Source organism: Mangifera indica, chromosome 6, assembly GCF_011075055.1.
Source record: "Mangifera indica cultivar Alphonso chromosome 6, CATAS_Mindica_2.1, whole genome shotgun sequence".
In the NCBI taxonomy this organism is placed as follows: Eukaryota; Viridiplantae; Streptophyta; class Magnoliopsida; order Sapindales; family Anacardiaceae; genus Mangifera; species Mangifera indica.
In genome coordinates, this window is record NC_058142.1 from 2394776 (window position 1) to 2413026 (window position 18251).

General features: G+C 35.4%; 4 protein-coding genes across 7 annotated transcripts; 2 read left to right on the forward strand and 2 right to left on the reverse strand.

Moving 5' to 3' along the window:
* Positions 1-1495: 1495 nt before the first annotated feature.
* On the reverse strand, positions 1496-10117 carry LOC123218071 (uncharacterized protein At4g18490). 3 transcript variants are annotated; one of them, XM_044639278.1, is made up of 20 exons: positions 10101-10117; positions 9405-9494; positions 8793-8916; positions 8234-8422; positions 8021-8155; positions 7744-7857; positions 7455-7592; positions 7168-7287; positions 6978-7019; positions 6140-6277; positions 5617-5733; positions 4895-5011; positions 3929-4108; positions 3657-3837; positions 3429-3496; positions 3302-3341; positions 2992-3168; positions 1997-2107; positions 1832-1909; positions 1496-1767 (listed from the first exon to the last, which is right to left on the reverse strand). In XM_044639278.1, exons 2-19 carry the CDS (start codon positions 9466-9468, stop codon positions 1853-1855), a joined length of 2112 nt encoding a protein of 703 aa, XP_044495213.1. In that variant the 5' UTR covers positions 9469-9494; positions 10101-10117; the 3' UTR covers positions 1496-1767; positions 1832-1852. The 3 variants fall into 3 exon arrangements, with proteins under 3 accessions (XP_044495213.1, XP_044495214.1, XP_044495215.1); XM_044639279.1 differs by lacking the exon at positions 5617-5733 and having other exon boundaries at positions 10101-10116; XM_044639280.1 differs by lacking the exons at positions 4895-5011; positions 5617-5733 and having other exon boundaries at positions 10101-10116.
* A 1639-nt stretch (positions 10118-11756) lies between these two features.
* LOC123218188 (spermidine coumaroyl-CoA acyltransferase) lies at positions 11757-13500 on the forward strand. The gene is made up of 2 exons (XM_044639469.1): positions 11757-12757; positions 12823-13500. Exons 1-2 carry the CDS (start codon positions 11961-11963, stop codon positions 13355-13357), a joined length of 1332 nt encoding a protein of 443 aa, XP_044495404.1. The 5' UTR covers positions 11757-11960; the 3' UTR covers positions 13358-13500.
* Positions 13501-13824: 324 nt separating this feature from the next.
* Positions 13825-16031, forward strand: LOC123219219 (magnesium-chelatase subunit ChlI, chloroplastic). The gene is made up of 3 exons (XM_044641029.1): positions 13825-14096; positions 14293-14402; positions 14745-16031. Exons 1-3 carry the CDS (start codon positions 13994-13996, stop codon positions 15798-15800), a joined length of 1269 nt encoding a protein of 422 aa, XP_044496964.1. The 5' UTR covers positions 13825-13993; the 3' UTR covers positions 15801-16031.
* A 600-nt stretch (positions 16032-16631) lies between these two features.
* LOC123219220 (nudix hydrolase 15, mitochondrial-like) lies at positions 16632-18068 on the reverse strand. Of its 2 annotated transcripts, none has more exons than XM_044641031.1 (4): positions 17686-18068; positions 17467-17609; positions 17066-17185; positions 16632-16978 (listed from the first exon to the last, which is right to left on the reverse strand). In XM_044641031.1, exons 1-4 carry the CDS (start codon positions 17921-17923, stop codon positions 16757-16759), a joined length of 723 nt encoding a protein of 240 aa, XP_044496966.1. In that variant the 5' UTR covers positions 17924-18068; the 3' UTR covers positions 16632-16756. The 2 variants fall into 2 exon arrangements, with proteins under 2 accessions (XP_044496966.1, XP_044496965.1); XM_044641030.1 differs by having other exon boundaries at positions 17066-17203.
* Positions 18069-18251: the final 183 nt, after the last annotated feature.

The following is an 18251-nucleotide window of genomic DNA, read 5'->3' on the forward strand; positions in this document are numbered from 1 at the left end:
AAATATGTACATTTAAGTTACAAAATCTGTTTGTTTTGGTTGAGTTAGTGCTTGAGAATAAGTTGGAATTGAGTGGCACCATCGCAGCACGGTGGAGGTTGTCGATGATTTGCTACTCTAGATAAGAGATCAATGGTAGACTGTAGATTCTATCTTGCCCATCACCAATATTTTAAGTTGAAACTTTTTTTTTTTGAATAAACTTATAATATAGTAATCATACTTATAACTATTATAATCAAATTAAAGTTTCACAAATATGACAAAAATTGAAACTCAAATCTTCATCTTAAAAATTCTAATGTTTTACCAGTTTGCTAAAGAGTCTAATTGCAAATTTAGTTGGTTTATAAAGCAACTGGAGAAATCAACAGTCATCTATTTCCGATAATTAACTAGTTTCAGAATCAAGGATAACAACTTATGTAAACGAGTAAGACTTAAAATCAAGAACTGTCTTGCTTGATTGGTAGAAATAAAAGGACTATCTGAAGTTTCTAAATTGTAACAATGAAATAACTTGACATTTTAATCGGTATATGATAAGAATTGTGTGCGTTATACAGAACAAAAGGCTATCTGAAGTTTCTACTGGAATAAACCAAATGGGAGTTCTTGCACATTGAATCAAGATCAAGGTGGACTCTCCTCTTTGGGCGTTCGGCTTGAAAAGAAACAGGAGAGGCTGAATCGTGCGAAGCTGAAGTTGAATCTACTAGCGAATCAAAGAAGTTAGTGATGTCCGCAAGTGGGTACCTGATTCTTCTTTTGTTGGAAGCGCAGGATGAGTGAGACAGTGCGAGAACTAGTATAGGCTGCTTTGAAGAGAAAGGAAAAACGTTTTCTTTATTATCAGATTCACAGAGAGAGAGGAGAGCCATTGTAGATTGTAAGAGAGAGAGAGTGATCCTAGAGATGTGGAATGGGTGGAGAAAGATGAGGTATATGTAACGGTGGATTTGGAGGGGAACATGAGGGGAAAATTTCAAGTTGATGAGTTTCTTGGCTTTTGATTTTCATGAAGGGAGGCAAAGGCTTTCTTTTTTTTCCATTCCTTCTTATTTTGAATTCTGAATAGAAAATAATGCCTGGTGGTTGAGAGAGAGGCCGCGCCTTTTTCTGCCGCTAATTGGGGTATACGAGGGAGTTCAAAATTTCAATTTGGTGGAATGTCGGAAAACTAATCTCACTATCCAAACGAGAAATAAAAGTAAAATTAAGAAAAGGACATTTAAAACCCGGATCAATCATGGACCCAGTGAAGGGCCGGTCTGGGTTTTTATAGGTGACTAATTCAACCCGATGGTGGAACCGTCTACTGAAAGATATATTAACCTTACCCGTAAAGCCACAAATCCTTATCTGATCCAAATTTCAAAGCCATGGTTTTTGGACTCATTTAAGCAACTTATTGGCTCAGAATCAAGAATGGTCAACTAGTCTTATGTTCAGGCAAAGCAGAGTCAACATAGAGTGTTTTACCTGTATGTATATCTATCTGTAAATTTCCAACTTGTCCATTTATTGGTTATTTAATCATGGAAGATATTATACACAGGTAACATGGCTCAAGCAGTAGCTTTACCGGGGTTTGTCAAGCGTATCATGATTTGAAGAATATGCAAGAGCAGAAACAGAAAATGTTGAAGTAAAACCTATGAGATAACAATTTTCTAACCATTTTGGAGTAACTCATTATCTCTGAAAGATGTAATCCTTCGATAGAAATTGCATCAGCAAAGCAAACATATTTTCCATCCCTGAAATCTGCATGGCATGAAAATTATCAACTGTTTTAACATGTATCTCTGGGAGAGAAAGAGAGAAGTACCATTGCTGTTGCCCCCAGTCATCATGTTGGGATTTCCTTGCACATTAATTCGGTGGCAAACTTCTGAACCATGCGAATGTTTTCAATTGTAAAGGTGCAACATCTTCATTCCATAATAAATTTCAAGGGGAAATAATATACCAGCAAAGAAAATTAAAAGGATATCTTCTCTTCATAGATTGGATGATTCAGCATAAGTAGATTATTGTTGTTCACAATAGCTCGCACCATTATTTCTTTGGCTTCCTCATGTTTCTTCTTCAGCATGTTGCAAATCTGCAGAAATTAATTCGTACTAGCTGTATCATCTAGATATTTAAAACAACCCTCATTTTCATGGAAATAGACAATAATATGCAAATTATCTAAGAGTTTGGAAAACAAAACTTATTAGGACTCATTGCTTTGAATAATTTGCATTATTCTAAACCTTCCATCTTGTTCCACAATTAAGAAAGGAAGTATCTCCGACTGCCTACATTCTGATCCCTCTATTTTCCTCTATAATGGGAAAGAGATCATCCATATCACACACAAAAGTTGACCTACCTTTGCTGAGGAAGAACTACAAAAATTTCCAGCTAATATGAACCAACCATGAGAGTTATAAAGCTGACTATGAGAATTAATTTACAGGAAGCTAATTCATTCTTCAGCAGGCCTTGAAGCCTCGAAATTGGCTCATTTTTTCGGTACCAGGCCCTGCTTTCCATTCAAAACCATGAAATTGGATGGTCTAAGATGGTTAATAAATAATATAATCACTGTGTTCTGAGATTCAATTGATTGAATGGTCAAAAGCAAGGACAAAAAAAAAAAGCCTCACCTCATATAAATAAGTGATAGCAAAGATATGTCATCTATGGAGTTAGCATATTAGTACACTTGAACGTTGAGATATACCACTTCTACTGCAGGTTCAAACTACATAATTCATTTCTCTGTGATATACGTGAGAAAGATAATGATTCCATGCAGTAACATGCAACAATTATTCCAACTGTGGGTCTCTTAGTCATTGTGGCTCTCTGATAGCACAATTTTTAAGTATAGAGATGTTTAGTTATTTAACATGTTTTGGACATGTGAAATTCTTTTATAAGCTTGATGAGATAATCATGAACAACTAAGTAGCAAACAGAACATCAATGGTCACTTACATCCTCAAGCTCTTTTGTGTAAGCTTCTGCCTTTTCCACATTTCCATCGTTCTCCATGACCAGTTGAATTTCTAGTTTAGTCAAGCTGACATCCCTTACAACATCAAGTCTAGGGCTTGTATGTCCATGCAGAACATTCTTGGCCCCGTTTGGTCGTTGATTCTCATGCTTCTTGATCTAGCCAAAAAGTAAAGGTAAGGGAAATTAGATATTTATCAAGTATCAGACATGAACCTAATCATTGTTCCACACAAATTTTATAGTCATTTTTCATTGATGTGTTGAGCCACAAGCTTTCTAGGTAAGATACCTCTCCTTCAGTAACTCCTCCCAGAGATTCTTTCAACTTTCTGCAGGTTTTATGTAAAGGATTGTATTATTCCAGCACACGACAGTAATTTGACTTCAGAAATATATTACCAAAAGTAGTACGTAACCTGCTTTCCTTTGGTGACTCAGAGATATGTTTAAGGGATTTCAAGGAGACTAAATCTGAACTTGATTCCTACAAATAGCATCACATGAACATTAGAGAAACATCACAACAATGTTAGAAAAACTATAGGACAAAATATGTGGCATCAAAAGCAAAACTGTAAATATACCATTTATTAAAATACTTGATAATTAATAACATCAATGATTGAACTTGAAATTTGACATACCTCAATCTTTTTCCGCTTCAAGGATGGCGTTACAGGATTTTGTTTCTCAATGCCACCAACAAGATGACCAATAGTGGATTTTGTAATTCCTGGAAGTTTTACGGTCTGTCCCGGGTTTCTAGATAAACTAATTTGCCTTAAAACTGTAGAATTTGGCATATCTTTGTTTCCTCCTATATTCCTGCGTTCAGAGACATGCAGTCATTTGAAAGATTTACAGATATATAATAACAGAAATTAAATAAGAAAAAGTACTATCTCAGCTTCAAAACCTCAAATTTTTCAAGGTAGAAAGATTGGATGTCCTCTTTACAGTTTTAAGCTCTTCAACAGAAACATTCTTCGGATTTTGGATAGAGTGTGTGCTTGAAATGGCAAATTTTGGATTTCCACTTGCTTGAGTACTTAGCTTAAGTTGATTTTGATGTAAACCAGCCGAATTTGCATGAAAACTGATAAGACATTTCCACAGCATCACAGAAGTTTATCACCACAACATCATGTTTTCAAAGAGATCTTAATGGAATGATGAAAGCAAATCAAACGGCATAAATAACATTCCACATAGCATTACCATAAAGTGCATATAGAATTGATTTTCATATTTACCAAAATAAATATTGAGAAAAGATAATGGTAAAAGAAAGCCATTTTTTTGAAGTTCTAAATTAGTAAGGAGTAATTAGAAACGAGTAAATAATAAAATGAATAGAGAAATGATCATTATTATAGATAATATTCTAAAGAAATTTATGATAAACTATATTGAATAACTAAGTAATGTTGTCCTATATAACACCTAATCATCCAAAATATAGAGATAAAAATCATTATCTCAAAAACAAGTAAAGAGTTCGTGACATTAAATAGGAGGAAACTCTATTTAATATTAGTAATGTCAAATTAACAAGTTAGCTGAAGTTGTCTGAATCATGATCCTAAATTTCCTTCGCATAATGTATCATATCATACTAATTTTTTTAAGATAAATAATTTATTTTTAGTAAAACTATAGAAGGAGTTGTATAAAGAAGTCTATAAGAAATTATAAAACTTTTTTTTTATTGACAGTCAAGTTCCCAATGCTTACTTTTTTAATTAGAAATTCTCTTGATAATATACTAATTCTAGATTATTCCATAAGTTTAAACCAAAACAAAATAAATTAAATAAACTGTAACTAAGTGGAAAAATCAACAAGAAAAAAGATATTGAGTCAAATATATAATATGACTTACCCTGAGTAATTTTCACTTTTTGGCTTAACTAGTTCTCCAGTTTTTGCTTGTTTATCCTGTGGATTTATATTTACAACTTTGCTTAAGTGTTGTACATCATCATCATTTGTAACCTCCCTGTTGCAAATATCATATGACAGTGTCTTTGAGTATTAACAATTGTCGGTTCTAAAGTTATATGATTAATTTTATGATTTTCTATTGTAAAAATATGAGTAAAGTATGCATTAAATTAGAGAAAATATTCTGAAAAGAAAAGAAAATAAAATTATTTACATTAATTGAGAGGAAATTGTATAAAAGTCATTGATTTCAAAATTATTAAGACACTGGTTTCAATCTTGGTTTAAACCCAATCTATTGTTATAATATATGATACATAAATACATATATACATATATATATGTGTGTGTGTGTGTGTGTGTGTATGTATAAAATAATGTTATTTAATGAAGCTATATAATTTTATTTTAAATGGAACGTACAATGCATTGTGGCAAAGAATGCCTAAAGGCATTCTCAACTTTTCCTTTTGATGAAAGCAGGTGTCTTAATTTTCTCTTACTAAAAACTTTCCTGGTCGTGTACTTACTCTCATTTATTAAATAAGCATAATGCAAAGTCAAATATAAGAAATCTTAAGTTTATCAAAAAAGAAAAAAAATGAGCAAGAAAAAAAAATGAGCAAGAAAAATTATGTATCTTAGAAATAGATGTTATACTCTGAATTCTTTTCACTTCTTAACTTAGTCGATTCTCCTGTTTTTGCTACATTGTCCAGTGGCCTTGAATTACCAACTTTGCTACAATTTTGTCCACCATTAGCATTGATAGCCTCTCTGTTGCAAATTAGAGTAAACAGTTTTGTTTAAATACTAATAACTGTTAGTTCTCAACTTCCATGATCACAAAATTTGGTATTGTAAATATGAGTACTGTATGTCTAAAATTGCAACTTCAAATGTCGATGCCTTACCCTAAAGTCTTTTTTATTCTTGGAGTAATTGGTTCTCTTATTGTTGCTTCTTTGTCTTTTAGTATTGATTTAACTACTTTGCTACCATTGTGCACACCATCAGGATTGATAACCTCTCTATCGCAAAATGCATAAGACTGTTAGTTGAATTCTGGAAAGTGTTGGCTCTGAACTTAAAGGGCCAAAACTAATTCATCAAAGACAAAATACCTACTAAATGTACATAGAAGCTTTGGATAAAGAATTATATCTCAATATAGTTACCTCACCTGATATGACTGAGACATTTAACATTCTTTTCACTTCCCAGAGAAACAGATTCCATTTCTTTTAATTCTTTGGAGAGTGACTTTGAAACAACCATTATGTCATTAATTTGCACATCATCATTAGTAGTGAAACCCTCCCTGTAAAAGTTCAAAAAAAAAATTGAGATCAACATACTAGAGATACATGAGAAACACCACCAAGCTAAAAATTAAAATAGTCATTTATCTAATGTTATCAAACATGAATAAATTAATCAAATTCAATTTGGGTTGAAATATAAAAGAATATATATATTTTGTTCCAGGTTATTATTAGGGATACAGATCAACCAATGTCACTAACATTAAGTCAACAAGACTTAACATGACCAAGGATACTAGAACAAAATTCTATTACTTAACCAAACACCAAGCAGAAAAGGTGATATAAGTTACTTGACCTACAGAGTAAGAAGGAAAGAGCTTCTATTCGTGACATATTCATGAAGGCTATACTAAAAGAGTTTTGAGGGAAAAGGAAGAAGAGACAAGAAATCTAAGAAGTGGATCAAGGCAGCAGGCTTGTAGGGAAGCTAAGTAGTAGCCCTTTGGATGACCAAATGAGATTTGTTAAACAAATTTTCTCATGTCTGTCTTCTACATCTCACACTAAATAAGCCACGCTACAACTTCTAGTTTATCAACAAGACAGCCTCTTGAACATACATCTTCAATCGAGTGACTTACTTGATGACAGATTAATTTCACAACATTTACTAAACTTTTGCATCCTCTTGAGTTACCCAAAGTAACTGATAAAAAGTGAGAATGAAAACTCTTGGCATGTTAAGGAAAATACCAGATTGGAGGGTACTGAGTTGGGAAATGATCAACCTGTAACCTAAATTATAGTTGAAAGAAAGGTACATGTCACTTAACATTTTACTGGTTCTTAACTTGCAAGATTGAATCAAATTATGGCTTAAAATTGGAAGATTTAGCACTAAAATAAAAAGAAAAAATAAAATCTGAAAGTGTAGATGCCTCACCTAGTGCTTTTTTCACTTCCTTGCTTAACAGGTTCCCCTTCTGCTACTTGTTTATCTTTTGGCCTTAAATCTCCAACAATTTTGCTCTCATGTTGTGCACCATCAGACTCAGCATCCTCCCTAATGAAGATTTTCCAGAAATTGTCATATGAGCACCAGTAATTGTTCTTATTTTATAGGGTTGCAAAAGTGTATTATCTAATTAAGTATTGTTAGAACGAATTTAAACACCTTGTCAAAAACAGAAACTTTTGGTATTAGACAGTTTACAGGAAGAAATATGTCACCTGACATCATTGAGAATCTTTATGTTGTTTTCACTTCTAAGCAATCCATGTTCACCCTCTGTTGACTCTCTGACAATTGACTTTGAAATATCCACCAATTCACTCCCAATTTGGACATCACTGGCATGAAGGTCATCCCTGTTAAAAAGCCAAGTGTACCAACAACTAATTTACTGAATCAAAACCTTTCTAATTTAATTAGTTTCAGGAATAAGGAAGTTTCAACTCATAGAAAACATAAAACAAATAATAATAATAACAGATTGACACCAAAGTATGGACATATCACCCCATATTCTGTTGACTTCCTAGATTAGCAGGCTCTTGTTCTGTCACTTGTTCACCTTGATGCCTTAAATCACCATCCAGTTTACTCTCATTTTGCACACTGTTCAACTCCTTCCTATTGCATAGTGCATAGGAAACTGTCACTTAGCAATATCAATGGTAATATTTAATGGTTCTGAAGTTATATGGTCCACTTCAGTTTCCACAGGACAAGATTTTGATACATCATATAGTAGAGGCTTTTGGTATTAAATGGTCTCCGTGCATAGATTTCTCACCCGGTAGAACCAAGCTTCTTGACATTCTTTTCATTTCTCAGCCAAAAAAGCTCATCATCTGGTAGTTTGCCGATAACAGGCTTTGAGTTACCCACCACTTTGCCCCGGGTTTTTGTATCCTTCACAAAGTCATCACTGGTATAGAATAGAGTACATTACAGTTACACATGTAAAGCTTCAAAGAGCATCTTAGTAAGGATTCAGTCCTCTTACTCGTTGAAATCAAAAGAGAAGTTGAAGAAGTCCTTTTTTGGTTGATGATTTCCAGTGGAACAGTCATCTTCAGCTCTTTCCTTGGTTTTTGCATTCTTTGTTGATGGGCATGAAAAATCAAGGTCTGGCATGTCCACTTTAAATGATGATAACTTATCAAAGTCACCATCCAAATTAAAATCCATATCCCTGGAATTAAAAAAAAATGTTCATAATCATTTTCTGGCCACTAGAGACTCGTGCAAAAATCTACAATCTGTCAACTTAATTGGTTACTGAGAATTTTGTCCTGAATTTTTCTATTGTGAAATATAGTCTGGTAAACCCAGCAAACTGCGATCACAGAACATGTCAGGGAGAGGAACTATGTGCAATGTGCAACAGAAAGTAATAGATAATGAGAATTGATATAATAATGAAAGTTTAAACATGAGTTTATTGTACTTTACACTTGAGTAATAGGACTAAATCCAGCAGAACGAAGTTTTACCAAGTAAATGACCCTTGGGAACAATGATTCAATAAGACTGTCAAATCTCAAAACTGTATCAGCACTCACAGTTGATCAAAGTTGAATTTTTTCTTTCCATTTGGAACTGTGTCAAAGCTAAAATCCATGGCATCATCTTCTGTCACTGCCATTGACTTCCAGGAGGTGAGGAAGTCCTTTCCAATCTCCTCATCTGTTGTAAGGGTAATAAGATCAAAATATAAAAATAAAATATAACTAGAAAGAAATAAGACTTGAGAAATTTTCCTATTTCAGGATTTCAAGCATTGAAGAAATAGGTTGGCTGGCTAACAAGCTGCAGTTTTCATGAGATCTAGTGACTCAGTTAGCCTAGTGTAAGAATTTAGCCATGCCAGGCTCAAAGTAGAGTGGTAAGAGAATGGGTGCGACCTAAGTTTAAATGAACAGTTGTTCCTTCATTCTTTAGTTTTCTCAGCACTTCGCAGCAATTAGTCATACACTTTTTCAGTTTTTTTCTCAACTTTTGATGATATTTTTACTACTGTTATGTGTCAAATTGAAGCCACAGTTGCATATCAGTATGTTTAAAATGACAAAAGTATTATTGAATGAATATATGCACCACCTTAACAATTTTTCCTATTACTATCATCTCCAAAATTATGGATGAAAGACCATTTAAAGGAAGAAAGAGAGTACCTAGAAGTGATTTTTTCTCTTTAACATTAGCAGGGGCAGAATTTTTGTCGCATGTGTCTGCCATTTGCAGTTAGTCGTATGTATAGAGTACTGCATACAACAAAAAGAATATCAGATATTGAAATTTGGATCTGAAAGAGGTGGTGGTTTTAACACCATTTAATTGCACAGTTTGAAATGAAAAACATATTGACAAAGCAGCAATAAAACAGTCAGATAAACAACTAGACAAGTAGACATGACGTCTGACAGTTATAAATACGATATACTTCATTAAGTGACAGCATGACAAAGATATAAAGTTATAAAAAAAAAATCTGGAATGATAATTCATCTCTAAATCAAATAGAAGATAAAGTCCATTGTACACAAGATCCGCAGTATGCCAAACCAGTGAATACCAAATATATGCTCTGCAAGACAAGATGGACGGATTAATTAGTGAACGAACTAAATCATGGACAACTAAAAAACTAGTTCTCTTATTTTGCAGAAGTATTATTTTTAGGAGCCTTAGCATTGAGAAAGTCACAGAAGGAAACCTTTCAAACCAGTTAAACTTAGAAAGCAAGAAATACAGAGCTCAATTTTAAGATTAATTAAATAAAACTGAACAAACTTTGATAGCATCTTTAGTAACGATAACATCAAATAACATAATTGACAGCACAAAGGTCAAATTGATAGAAGTCTCACATCAAGTTAACTGGTACACAGGATCATCAATTCAGTACCTATATTTAACAAAAACGAGTATTAAACACTATAGAATCATATTGTGCGAAGGACAATCGAATTCTCAAAATACTAAAGCAAGCTTAAAAGAAACCAAACTGATACAGTTGCCAAAACATAATGAAATTTGAATTGTGAATCTATTTCTAGCGAGAGCCTAATTAAATGAAATGCACAAAAGAACGGAACAAAACGAGTAACAAACACTATAGAATCATAATGTGCGAAGAACAATCGAATTCTAAATTTTCTAGCAAGAAACGAAACTGATTCCGTTGCCAAAACTAAATGAAACATGAAATGTGAATCTATTTCTAGCGAGAGCCTAATTAAGTGAAATGCACAAAAGAACAGATATCACAATCCTAGTTTTTACCAAAAAAAAAAATGACGGTAAATGTTCTGAAACCTAGAATTGTTAAATCTACAGCTCAAATGCTTGCGTGTGAGAAGGAGAGAGAGAGAGAGGCTTTTCCTAATTTCCTGGTGCAGGAGATGAAAGAAGTGCCGGCGTTTGGTTCACAGGAAAATTTCTGACGGAGAAGGGAAAATACTCACAGGAAGTTTATTTTCTGTCGGAAAGTGTTTTGAATTTGAATTTACACTGTGGTAACTTTGAAAAGGCGGGAGAGAATAGTGAAGGATGAATAAGCTCATGTGGATAGAAATGCTTCAGTAGGATGTCGGTGACGTTTGACAAATTTACAGCGACTGTATGATCATCACTGACGGTCGTACGAGCATGGCAACACACGCCACACTACCGTTGCTGCAACGGTGCCTTACAACTCTCTTAATTTCGCAATTTGTTAATTAATGGCCAAAAAAAACTATTTCCTGAGGTAGAGTCAAAACCCAAGTCACATGGCTAACTTTCAAAAATTTATATCTGCATCCTTCTATTAATTTTAATAGTTATTATAGTGGTAAAATTGTCCTTTAGAATATTTATTTAAACTTATAACTAAAATTACTTTTAAGTTAAAAAATTAATAATTTTATTTTTATTTAAAATTTTTAAACTTTAAAAACTAGCGTTTTTTCCCTCCCAAAACTTACGGTTTTTCTTTTTCTCAGCGCCGACCACCATCTCCAGCAAACAATAGCATATCTTTCTTCTTCCTGATGAAACCTCTCTCTCTAGCCATCTCAGATGACATTTAGATCGAAAAATTCAAACGTTTTTTATCTAGATGACCAAGGCAGCATTGTCATCGTCTAAGACGATTCTTTTGTCATCCAGACGAAGGACCTTTAGATTTTTCAATCTAAACATCTTTGAGGGTCATTGGAGGAAGAAATATAAATCATTATTGGCTAGAGATAGTGGTCGGAATTGGGAGAAAGAAAATTTTAAGTTTTGAGAGTTTCCAAGGTGAGGAGGTGACAACAAATGGGTAAAAGATAAAAATATTAGAACCCTAAACTTGGGGGAGGCCATTTTTTTAACTTGGAAAATATAAGTTAGGGGCTAAATTTTTTTTTTAAAATTTAGGGCTAATTCTAGTTATCAGTTTAAATAAGTTTTTAAAATAACCATTTTACTTGTAACAGTAATAATCAAAATTAATAAAATGATAAATTTTTAAATTTTAAAAAACTAACAAAGATCACCCTGGTTTTCATTATACATCGGAAAATAGTCAAGTGGCCTTTCTTTATCTTCAAATTTACTCCCCCCACCAACTTCTCTCACCAACCCTCAGAAAACTTCCCAGTGTGTACCACGCCACGCCACAATGATCAACCAATCCACAATAAGTCTCAAGCTCGAACCAGAAGCATGAACACAACACAATTATCACGAATCCGCCTTCAAAGATGCAAGTGAAAATTTTAGAAACAAAGTCCATTCTTCCTTCCAGACAACCTTTTAACGATGACCACGTTCTCCCTCTTTCCCACCTAGACAATGACCCCAACCTCCGTGTCACCTTCCGTTACCTCCGTGTATACGTCAGCAAACCCACTGATAACCACCCCTTCAACGTCATCTCCACCGCTCTCTCCCCCGCCCTGATTCATTACTACCCTCTTGCTGCCACCCTTCGCCACGTTAGCAACCAACGTCTCTCTCTGTTTTGCCAGGTGGGCCAGGGTCTCCCTCTTGTCAATGCCACTGTAGACTGCACTCTTGAATCTTTGAACCATCTTGATAACCCGGATTCGGATTTTGTGGAACAGTTAGTCCCCGACCCGAATTCGGAGGAGGTGTTGGTTAATCCCTGTATTTTACAGGTCACGGTGTTCAACTGTGGTGGGTTCGCTTTAGGTGCTGCTATACATCACGCTTTGTGTGATGGACTTGGTGCGACCCAGTTTTTCAATGCGGTGGCTGAGTTGGGGCGTGGGGCTGCTCAATTGTCTCTTCAACCGGGTTGGGACCGGGCGAGATTGTTGAGTCCAAGAGATCCGCCGAGGGTAGAAGGTCCTGTTACGGAGTTTCTAAGGTTGGAGAAAGGGTTTAATCCTTATAGTCAAGCGGTTGGACCGGTTGCTAGAGAATGCTTTAATGTGACAGATGCGTGTTTGGATCAGTTGAAACGTGCATTGCTTGAGAATTGTGGCTTGAGTTTTACCACGTTTGAGGCTTTGGGTGCCTTCTTATGGCGAGCCAAGTAAGTCCATTTTCGTGATTTAATTCAATAAACTTGACTTTAGTTAATAGTTTATCATATAACAGGGTCAGAAGTTCAGGAATTCCTGGTGATGAAAATGTGAAATTTGCCTATGCAACCAACATTCGGAAAATAGTAAAGCCTCCATTGCCTTTCGGATATTGGGGCAATGGCTGTGTTCCAATGTATGCGCAGCTTAGCGCCAGAGAACTTGTAGAGCAACCACTTTGGAAGACTGCTGAACTTATAAAGAAGAGCAAAAACAACACCACTGATGGTTATGTGCGCTCTTTTATCGACTTTCAGGAGTCGCATTCTGGAGATGGCATCACAGCGGGTCATGAAGTGAGTGGATTCACAGATTGGAGGCACTTAGGCCATTCTAGTGTGGACTTTGGTTGGGGAGGCCCTGTTACCGTCTTCCCACTTTCAAGGCACCTTCTTGGCAGCGTTGAACCTTGCTTTTTCTTGCCTTATTCCTCGGCAAATGCAGAAAAGAAGGATGGGTTCAAGGTCCAAATCACTTTGCGCCAGACCGCCATGCCTGCATTTATGGAAGAGATGGAGAAGTTTAGTTGCAAAGAATTTGGGTTGTCTTGATTGCAAATTGTCTTCTGATTGGTATTTGCTGCCATGTGCACAACTGCGATCCGAAAATTAGCTAAGACATGACAAAATTAGCTAAGGATTTAATGATAATTCAATAAAGTTGTTACTTAATATGAAAATTCTAAATATTGATATGTATTTGAGTTAATTATACAAATTATTGCTGATGGGCAATTTGAATGGCAAAAATGGAGTGTCTATGCAGAGAAGCATTTGTTCAAAAGCACTCACTTTTGATATATTAAAATCAAATTAAGTGGTTCTGAATTTGATAATTAGATCCGGAAATCAGGCAAATAGATTCATACAAGTAATTTTCAAAGTCCATACTTATTTTATCCTCTACATGTAAATATATGAAATTGATTTCCTAAGAGAATATTAATAAAAAACATCAACAATAATTATTATCCTTCCTCAATTGCCCTTTATCTTTATATTTATATTTAAAGTTAAAGTTAAAGTTAAATGTGGCAAAAGGGACGGCCAAAAATATTCAAGCGTATAAGGGATACGACTGAAATCTATCTTCTTATCCGGAACCCATCAAACCAATCAGAGTCCATGTCAAGCCGTGATAATCTGTAAGCACGAACACCACCTCCAAAACACTACTTTCACGTTCACATGGCGTCTATACTCGGAGCTTCTTCTACTGCTATCTTGGCTTCTCGCTCTCTCTCTTCTCCAACCTCTAAGCCTACTCTAGCTTCTTTCTCCTTTACCTCCGGTGCATTTCTCAATCTTTTACTTTTTACTCTTCGGAATATGAGTTTAAGTTCACATTCTTTTAAAGTATGTTTATTGTTTGAATGTGGGCAAGTTTTTTATCCTTTTTTTTTTTTGGGTATTTTTAATTGTGTGATTAGTGTAATTAGCGGGTTTTTGAAGTGTTTGATCGTTTTACCCTTTTTTATTTCTTGCAGGGCTGGATTATGGGAGGAAGTTTTTTGGAGGAATTGGGATTGACGGTAAGAAAGGGAGGTCTCAGTTTGCTGTCACCAATGTTGCTACTGATATTAACTCTGTTGAACAGGTATAGGTTTGCTTTCTCTTATTATTTCCAGTTGTTGTATTCTGAGATCAAACTTCTTTCGGCTATTAAAATGTGGTTTATAATTGATTAAATTATCTAAGTACATTGAAGAACTTCGTAGCTTTGAAGAAAAATTGAAGATAATGCAGTACACTCAAAATGTTTGTTGAAAGAATAATTAGGTTTATTACTTTTTTAAATCTAAACATTAAATAAAGGGGAAACAAAAGTAAGTAAATCACATCCACTTTATTGTTTTGAAGAGAAAGCAGATGACAAAATTATTAAAAATAGGTTTTGGAATTTGTGTGACTAGAGTTTATAAGTTCGTGGTCCTTTCAGGCCCAGAAGCGTGTGGCTGCTAAGGAAAACCAGAGGCCAGTGTATCCCTTTGCTGCAATTGTAGGACAAGAAGAGATGAAATTATGCCTTTTACTAAATGTGATCGATCCCAAGATTGGCGGTGTGATGATTATGGGTGATAGAGGAACTGGAAAATCCACCACTGTTAGGTCATTGGTAGATTTACTTCCTGAAATCGAAGTAGTTTCTGGTGATCCATATAACTCAGACCCAGAAGATCCAGAGTCCATGGGGATTGAAGTCAGAGAGAGTATTGTGAAAGGGGAGGAGCTCTCTGTTGTAATGACAAAAATCAACATGGTTGATTTGCCATTGGGTGCTACAGAAGATAGGGTTTGTGGGACAATTGACATTGAAAAAGCCCTAACTGAGGGTGTCAAGGCATTTGAGCCTGGCCTTCTTGCTAAAGCTAACAGAGGAATCCTTTATGTTGATGAAGTTAATCTTCTGGATGACCATTTAGTGGATGTTCTTTTGGATTCTGCTGCTTCAGGATGGAACACAGTCGAGAGAGAGGGTATATCTATATCACATCCTGCAAGGTTTATTCTCATTGGTTCTGGAAATCCTGAAGAGGGAGAGCTTAGGCCACAGCTGCTTGATCGATTTGGAATGCATGCCCAAGTGGGGACTGTGAGGGATGCTGAGCTCAGGGTAAAGATTGTTGAGGAGAGAGCCCGGTTTGATAGAAATCCAAAGGAATTCCGTGATTCTTACAAAGTGGAGCAAGAGAAACTCCAACAGCAAATTGCCTCAGCTAGGAGTTCTCTTTCTTCTGTTCAGATTGATCATGAGCTAAAGGTGAAAATCTCTAAGGTTTGTGCAGAGTTGAATGTTGATGGATTGAGAGGAGACATTGTGACTAACAGAGCTGCCAAAGCTCTTGCGGCTCTCAAGGGAAGGAACAATGTCTCTCCTGAGGATATTGCTACTGTCATCCCCAACTGTTTGAGGCATCGTCTTCGCAAGGATCCATTGGAGTCAATTGACTCCGGTTTACTAGTCATTGAGAAATTCTATGAGGTATTTAGCTGAGGGAGGAGGATTTTAGAATTCCGTTTTGCTTCTGTAATCATTTTTACTCGAGATATTTCTGCCAATGGTATTATTTTCCTTTTTCTCCAGTTTTCATTATCTGGTCACAATTTAACTTTGGAAGTATGGTTGGGTTCATTGAAGTAGATATAACTACATAACGGTTTGTGAAGTTGTAATGAATTGGAGGGAGGATTGTCATTAATGCAAATTATGCTCTTTACACTTTTACTTTGTGGACTACATTTTCTCTTCAGAAACTTTATGCTCCTGGCTAGTTGGATTTTCTTGTGGAGAAAAGTGCTTCCTCAATGTCCGAAGTTCTACAGAAAAGAAACATTATTATTTGTAAATCCTGTCATCAACCTCCTGATATACCCGTCAAGTTTTCTACTACCCCAGCTGAAACTATCAATGCAATGTTTTATATTAATATATATATTTTAACAATATCAAGTTTAGTCTTCATCAAATTGGTTTTTACTATTTACATCCATTTGTTCCTGTCCACTAGTATTCATCCAATTCATTAATCATGTCCAACTGCAGGCAATTTGGGTTGAATTTTGACTTGAGGATCCAAAACAATATTACCGTGATATAAGAATCCTAAGCAGTGACAGAGAAGTTTTTTCGTGTTTTTATAGTAAACCCTCCTGTCCTGTGGTTGTTTTTTTGGTAAACATTTATTGGTATTGGAAATATAATTACTGTGTTTAAACTCAAGTTGGTCTACCCTTAAACTCGATCAGTGGCCATAAGCTGTGCCTTAATATATCTTAGTTGATATAACATTGATGACTTGAGCAGATGCTTCATGGATTACTAGTGTTACTAGAATTGGAAATCCATAATCTTCATTGTTTCCATTTATTCTGTTTGTTTCTTGATACAGCCATTTTCTTCAGCAATTCATTAGAACAATGCAACTGTCAACTGTCAACTACAAAGAAATGCTACAATTCTACACCTTTTAAACACAAAATTCTATTCCAGAATTTAGGCCTCCTCTCAGAAAATGCAGGTGGGCGTTGGAACACAATTGATGCAACTTTGATCAAGATTCCAGCAGTTAATGCCCATATTATGTACTGTTTGCCCTCTGCTTCATGGTCAAAGAAATGGAGTAAATATTTGTCACCCATCCATTCTCTCTCTACTTGTCTCCTGTTCTCATCCTATGTCAGTCACGAGAAATAACTCAAATGAGTCCCAAAAGATAAGTTCCTGTCAAGCTTAGTATAAAAATTGAACTAGAGTATAACCTTGAGAAATATTTCCAAGGGGGCATCAAATATTGCTTCTACTTCATCTGCACTTAAAGCCGGAATGAAAGCTTTCCTTTCAGAAAGTATACCAATGACAGGAACTACTGCCATTCCAATCTGCACATAGGACCAGCTCTACATCAAAACAACGATTAAAAAATATCCAATCAGCTGAAGACACGTCCTCTGATATTATCATAACGGGTTGCAAATATTGATTTATGAAGATACATTGCAAGTAGCTAAAGCTAGCAAGATTCATTCTGCTGGTGACTCCAGTCTCAGTTAAACGGAGGAAATTAAAAATCTAGAAGGGCAGCTGAAATAATGTAAGAGGGCCAAAATTTTTCAGAACTAGGAATAAAAAATGGATGCTTCTACATCTAAAGAGAATATACCTTAGTAACAAAGGGTTGAAGAACTGTAACAACATTAACAAGAGAAGGGTCCAAACCAATCTCCTCCTTAGCCTCTCTCAAGGCTGTTGCTACATCATCAGCATCGGTTTCGTCTCTTTTCCCACCGGGCAGTGCCACATCACCTGAAACAAAACCCACCCATTTCGTCTTTCCATTAATTTTTTATAAAATATAAAAAGGGAAGTTTGGTACTTCTACCAGAGTTTAAAGAAAGAGTTGAGGAGCGTTTGGTGAGGATAACACGGAGATCGCCATCGTCTCCTTCAAAAATGCAGACAAGAACTGCTGCTCTCTTGGTTAAAGATAAATTAGAGTCTTGAGAAGTCGGTTCTCCTTCACTTCTTGGGATCTCATACTGTTTTTCTTTGTATACACGAAGCTCTTGGGCTAGGGTTTCAAGTCTTAAATATCTGTCTCCAGTTTTGTTGGAATCCATGAGCCTCTTGTCTCGTAATTCAAGTTCAACCCCTTCAGCTGCCCTGCCAATGCTCAAAGTTTCTTTCTTTTTTTTGGGGCGTTAACCGGGAGGATGCATTTATGTTAAGCTATAAGAATATTAAAGTTTGGGCAAATTTCCAACCCACCATAATTGACCCCGTGTTAAAAAGAAATCCATTTAAATATTAAATTTAATTTCACCCCTCTTTTTCTCATCCTTCCCACTCTCACCCCCTTTCTTTTTGAGCCACAAAACTTTAGTTATCATTCTTACCTCCCACGACTTATCCCCAACATTGATTTAACTTTTATACCCACTCTTGATA

Excerpts from the sequence above, each read along its gene's own strand:
- LOC123219219 (XM_044641029.1), top strand. The coding sequence starts at position 13,994 with ATGGCGTCTATACTCGGAGCTTCTTCTACTGCTATCTTGGCTTCTCGC. Across the intron at positions 14,097-14,292 it reads TTCTTTCTCCTTTACCTCCG|GGCTGGATTATGGGAGGAAG; the intron begins GTGCATTTCTCA and ends TATTTCTTGCAG. Across the intron at positions 14,403-14,744 it reads ATATTAACTCTGTTGAACAG|GCCCAGAAGCGTGTGGCTGC; the intron begins GTATAGGTTTGC and ends TGGTCCTTTCAG.
- LOC123219220 (XM_044641030.1), bottom strand. The coding sequence starts at position 17,923 with ATGGATTCCAACAAAACTGGAGACAGATATTTAAGACTTGAAACCCTA. Across the intron at positions 17,610-17,685 it reads AACTCTTTCTTTAAACTCTG|GTGATGTGGCACTGCCCGGT; the intron begins GTAGAAGTACCA and ends GTTTTGTTTCAG. Across the intron at positions 17,204-17,466 it reads TTCAACCCTTTGTTACTAAG|AGCTGGTCCTATGTGCAGAT; the intron begins GTATATTCTCTT and ends GTTTTGATGTAG.
- LOC123218188 (XM_044639469.1), top strand. The coding sequence starts at position 11,961 with ATGCAAGTGAAAATTTTAGAAACAAAGTCCATTCTTCCTTCCAGACAA. Across the intron at positions 12,758-12,822 it reads GCCTTCTTATGGCGAGCCAA|GGTCAGAAGTTCAGGAATTC; the intron begins GTAAGTCCATTT and ends ATCATATAACAG.
- LOC123218071 (XM_044639278.1), bottom strand. The coding sequence starts at position 9,468 with ATGGCAGACACATGCGACAAAAATTCTGCCCCTGCTAATGTTAAAGAG. Across the intron at positions 7,858-8,020 it reads AAGAAGCTTGGTTCTACCGG|GAAGGAGTTGAACAGTGTGC; the intron begins GTGAGAAATCTA and ends ACTATGCAATAG. Across the intron at positions 1,910-1,996 it reads ATCCAATCTATGAAGAGAAG|ATTCGCATGGTTCAGAAGTT; the intron begins ATATCCTTTTAA and ends ACAATTGAAAAC.